General features: G+C 38.0%; 1 protein-coding gene across 1 annotated transcript; it reads right to left on the bottom strand.

Moving 5' to 3' along the window:
- Positions 1–1,474: 1,474 nt before the first annotated feature.
- LOC107830211 (uncharacterized) lies at positions 1,475–3,922 on the bottom strand. Its single transcript, XM_016657695.2, has one exon. The coding sequence runs from the start codon at positions 3,659–3,661 to the stop codon at positions 1,748–1,750; it is 1,914 nt and encodes a 637-aa protein (XP_016513181.1). The 5' UTR covers positions 3,662–3,922; the 3' UTR covers positions 1,475–1,747.
- Positions 3,923–4,489: the final 567 nt, after the last annotated feature.

Raw genomic sequence — 4,489 nt, forward strand, 5'->3', positions numbered from 1 at the left:
ATAGGGAACGTGCAATTAAAAGGAATGCAAATTTTTGGGTGGAGAGAGGCAGCAGAGAATAAGGAAATTGAGGGTGGAATGTATGTAATTTGTAAGTAATCCTTGTTTGTTGGGGGGTAAATAAGTTTTAAATATTATATAGGAATGAAAAAATCTCTATAGTTTAACTCTTTTATTTTACGCGTAATGACTTCCTGACCACTTAAACTTGTAGAGCTTTCAAAATTCAATATATAAACTTTAAACTTTCCCGTTTGAACATGATTCCCTTAACTAATAAATACATTTGACTGTTGACCATGCCCATGTGACATCAGTTGGTCCTAATTAGCCTGCTGCGTGAGGAACACGACGCACAGGAGCGTGAAAGCCCTCTTCCCAACGCCCAACAGTCCAAAATTGGTTGTATATGGATAGAAATCTGTACCAACTAACAAAGCCTCAGTCCCTTTAATTAACAACCTTGCTTGCTTTTAAATACCTACACCGCAAGTTGCTCCTTAGATCCCATTACTAACTTACAGAACAATAGAGCTATATTAACTATATTCTCCTAATCTTTTGCCCACTGCATCAGTTTTTCACTATAGCATTAACTAAAAAAATCTTGTTTTTCGTTATATTTCCACAAATTTTTAGTTAATAAGAAAAGGAAAAAAGTAGTTGTTGGCATGTTCCACAATTGCTAGTGAAGTTGGAGTACCTCAACGAAGGTGTTCATGCAAAACAGAGAGAAGCCATAGCAAAAGAAAACCAAGATGGAATTGGCGAAGGACACAAGGCTTTGGAATATAGGGAGCTTCGATTGGGAAGTGAAGGTTTTGAAAACAAACTCACGTCCATCCTAAATGCCAAATGAGGAATCATATTCAGAAGGTCGGATAGAGAAATATAGATATTTAGTGTAATTCAAAGCGTGGTAGTTGCCATGCGCCCTCCGCGTGGTAGTTGCCATGCGCCCTCCGACAGCATCGTGCCACTCTAAGATTCTGATTGTGCCGATTTCAGAGTTTGAATAGCTCCACAGGAAGTGTGCCACGGAGGAGCTGCTGATTCCGATGCCGATAATGCAGACAGTCCGAGATGATTCCGTGGAAATGAGTACAAGTGATAAAACGACAACATTAATGGCTGAGTGGAGATTAGCTTACTTGATATGTTATTAATTAATGGAGCTTCTTATAGCCTCTTTGTTTATGCTTCTAAAATAAGCTCCAAAATATTTTTAGTGAAGTTTGACTAATTAATGGTATAAAATGCCTACTCATCATGATGCGCTGCATTCTTATAATCTTGCCGAATAGTGCAATGACTGCGCTACATATGTCAGAATATGCTACATGTTATTATGTTTGCACTCATTTGTTTAAAATATAGTACCAACTTTTCTTCCTGAAAATTTATGACCTGCTATCCAAGTTATTTATAGAGAAAGGATTTGTGGGGCAGAATAAATTTCTCAAACGCAACTAGATACTGCAACGTTCTTATCAACTAATTATAGCTCTCTCTCGTCATCCACAAATATTCACAATACACAGGTTCTAGCAATTGAAGCAAGGTGAAAAAACTGATAAAAATGTGAATCCAAGTCCTGACCCTTATGTGCCTTTTTCTTCAAATGTTTGGACTCTCATCCATTTTCTGGACAAAGATCTTGCATTTGTTTCCATTTCACATTGACTAATACAAGTATCACTCTTCAAATCTTTTGCAGTAAAAAGACTTGCCGGCAAAAACTGCTGCTTTAGACTTCGATGGTTTTCTGATACAGAGAGATGTATCTCCACCGTTCTTTCTCCACAAAGTCTGCATCAAGAAACTGGGCTATGAATGTCCAAAGCCGGTAAACATCTTCAAAGTTGGCCAGAAAGCTAAGGGCAATTGTAACTACTGATATGCCAAAGTCAGTTCTTTTAGATTTCTTGCTCTCTGCATCTTTTTCTTCACCCTTATTTCTTTCTGTATTCCTCTGCTTTTCTTCCTCATACTTGTCTAGAAACCACAAGCGCGAAAGAAGCCCATGGCTGAGAGAAATATTGTTCCGATCAGCAAGCTTCTGCATGAGAATTGGTTCCACCCTTTCTCCTTTCCAGTCAAACAGATTAAACGCCAGAGCTGTTCCCCGGTCAAATTTTATCTTTGGTCCATAGATTCTGACCAGAGGAAAATGGTCCAACCTATTTGGATGCTGAAGTTTCAGTAGTGCACTAATGAGCCAATTAACTAGATACCTTCTTCTGTTACCGATTTGCATCAATCCCAGCGAATCCACATGATCCAAGCATCTGCAATGAATCTCCAAGCTTTCCTTTTCTTCCACCTTAGTATTGTTTCCTAGTGAAACAATGGATTGATCTGGTTCCTCTTTGCTCTTTTCCTTTTGAGCAACTTCTCTTTCTTCTTTCTCGCTGTTTGCAGGAACATGAGCTGAACGCGAGCCAGATATATGTAGTTCATCCAGCTTTGTATAAAAGTTGGATTTTTGTTCAAGCTCTGTGCCACTGCCTGATGAATCTAGAGAATTTAAGAGCTGTGTTGGTGGAACAAGACTTACAATGCCTGCACTGACAGAAGCTTCCAACATTGATACGAGTGATTTCTTGACAAGAAGGCATCCAAACCCTGTAGGATTTTCACCAAAAATCTTGTAGAAAGAGCAAATAAGGAAGTCAGGATGGAAGAGTGAAAGTCCAAAGCTATCCATGTCTTTTGGTCCCAATGCACATGCATCAAGCAAGACATGCCAACCATTTTCCTGTGCCAAACTCATCCACTGATAAGAGTAACTCGCTCCAGTCACTCTCGACTGTAGTGGGAACACAAACAATCCCTTTGATTTCTTTTTCTTCTTCTTCCTTATAATTAGTTTCCTAAGTTTTTCCGAGTGAATTCTTAGCCGTGGCCACTTGAATTCTGCTGACAATATGCTAGCCCCTCTTTTTTCTGATGTATTGACCATGGTCTCCAATGCTTCACTCTCATGGTCATAAACTGTAAGAAGCTTTCGACTAGTTTGGAAAGGGTAAGATTCTGCTATAAGCTTGAAAGCTGATGATCTATTAGCAGTAAAAACCATTGAGTATTCATTTTGAGACATGTTAAGAAAATTCATGATTTTTTTCTTGATACTAGATTCCAATTCTGATCCATGACCACCATGTAGTAGTTCAGATTTGAGATTCACAGACTTACAAGATATGTCAAAGAAAGGATAATCACAACATTCATTAGATGATGATGGAGAAGAAGAGGAAGTCATAGGGACAAGTGCAGGGAGCTGTGATTGAACCTGTGAGTAAGAGAAGAGACCAATGCCAATGTAATCCAGGCACACATGGTTGGAGATTGACAGATGATAGTATTCTTGACTTCGAATTTTGTCGATTTGGCGAGTTTCTGAGTATTTAGGGTAGGTTTTGATGAACTGAGCAAATGATTCTTGATATGAAGGAAGGGATTCATGGTTAGTGAAATGGGTATTTGGGAAGAAAGAGGAAGTTGTTGTGGCTGCGAAGCTATGGCGGCAAGCTGCAGTAGTGCTTTTGATCTTGGGAAGAGGCTGCTGGTTCTGGGACTCAAGTAGTATAAGGAGAGGATTAGGGCAACAACCCTGTTGGCCTGATATTTTCTCAGCCTCTTTCATGTAAGAGGATGACATACTTTAGCTTCTGGATTTTTTCTAAACAGTTTGATGAATTATCTCCATTCAACTCTTGCTTTGTAATTGCTTGGTTGTTGCTTTCTATCAAGTCAGCTTTCATGTTTAAATAGTTATGCTTACTTGTTAAGAAAATGACCCATAATCATTGTCCTTGAGCGCGTTTTGGCCAGGTTGCTATCAATGGGACCTGGGATGATTACTATAGATTTCTTCGAGCTACTGTATTTGACCTTTTCTCCATATTCAATAAAGAAAAGTTCTTCCTTTTTGCCCTTTTCCCACTCATTCTCGTCTTTGCTTCCAGTATCTGCTAAAGTTGACTCAGCTTTAAAAAATTTAAAAAAGATAAATATATCTCACTCGCTACGTATTTTACTAATTCCACAGAATATTATTATAAAGTTAATCAGTCCATACCTTACTTTTTACTGTCAATGTATGAATCTATATTTTACTACTTACAGGCCCTCCTTTCATACAATATTATCACTCTGTTTGGGTCTCTAACTAATCACTATTTCTTTCCTTCTTTTATTTGGTTGGTGGCAAAGCCAAAATTTTGAGTTAGGGGATTCAAGCAAATACAAATAAAAATGTCACATCGAAGATATGAAACAATGCCAAGTTAATTCAAGAGTTTATACATACACGGAATTTTGTTGTTTCTATCCTACAATTTTTAGGCGAACAAGATTCAGTTGAATCCCCTTCTACTAAAGGTAGCTCGCCCCTGATTGAATGGTAAAAGAAAGCAAAACAAACATTTAAGACAATTATCAAGTTTTGATGGACAGAATTATCTAATACATGTGCTAATAAAAGATA

This window comes from Nicotiana tabacum, chromosome 6, assembly GCF_000715075.1.
Source record: "Nicotiana tabacum cultivar K326 chromosome 6, ASM71507v2, whole genome shotgun sequence".
Lineage (NCBI taxonomy): Eukaryota > Viridiplantae > Streptophyta > Magnoliopsida > Solanales > Solanaceae > Nicotiana > Nicotiana tabacum.

Coding starts and splice junctions, on each gene's coding strand:
- LOC107830211 (XM_016657695.2), bottom strand. CDS start 3,661: ATGTCATCCTCTTACATGAAAGAGGCTGAGAAAATATCAGGCCAACAG.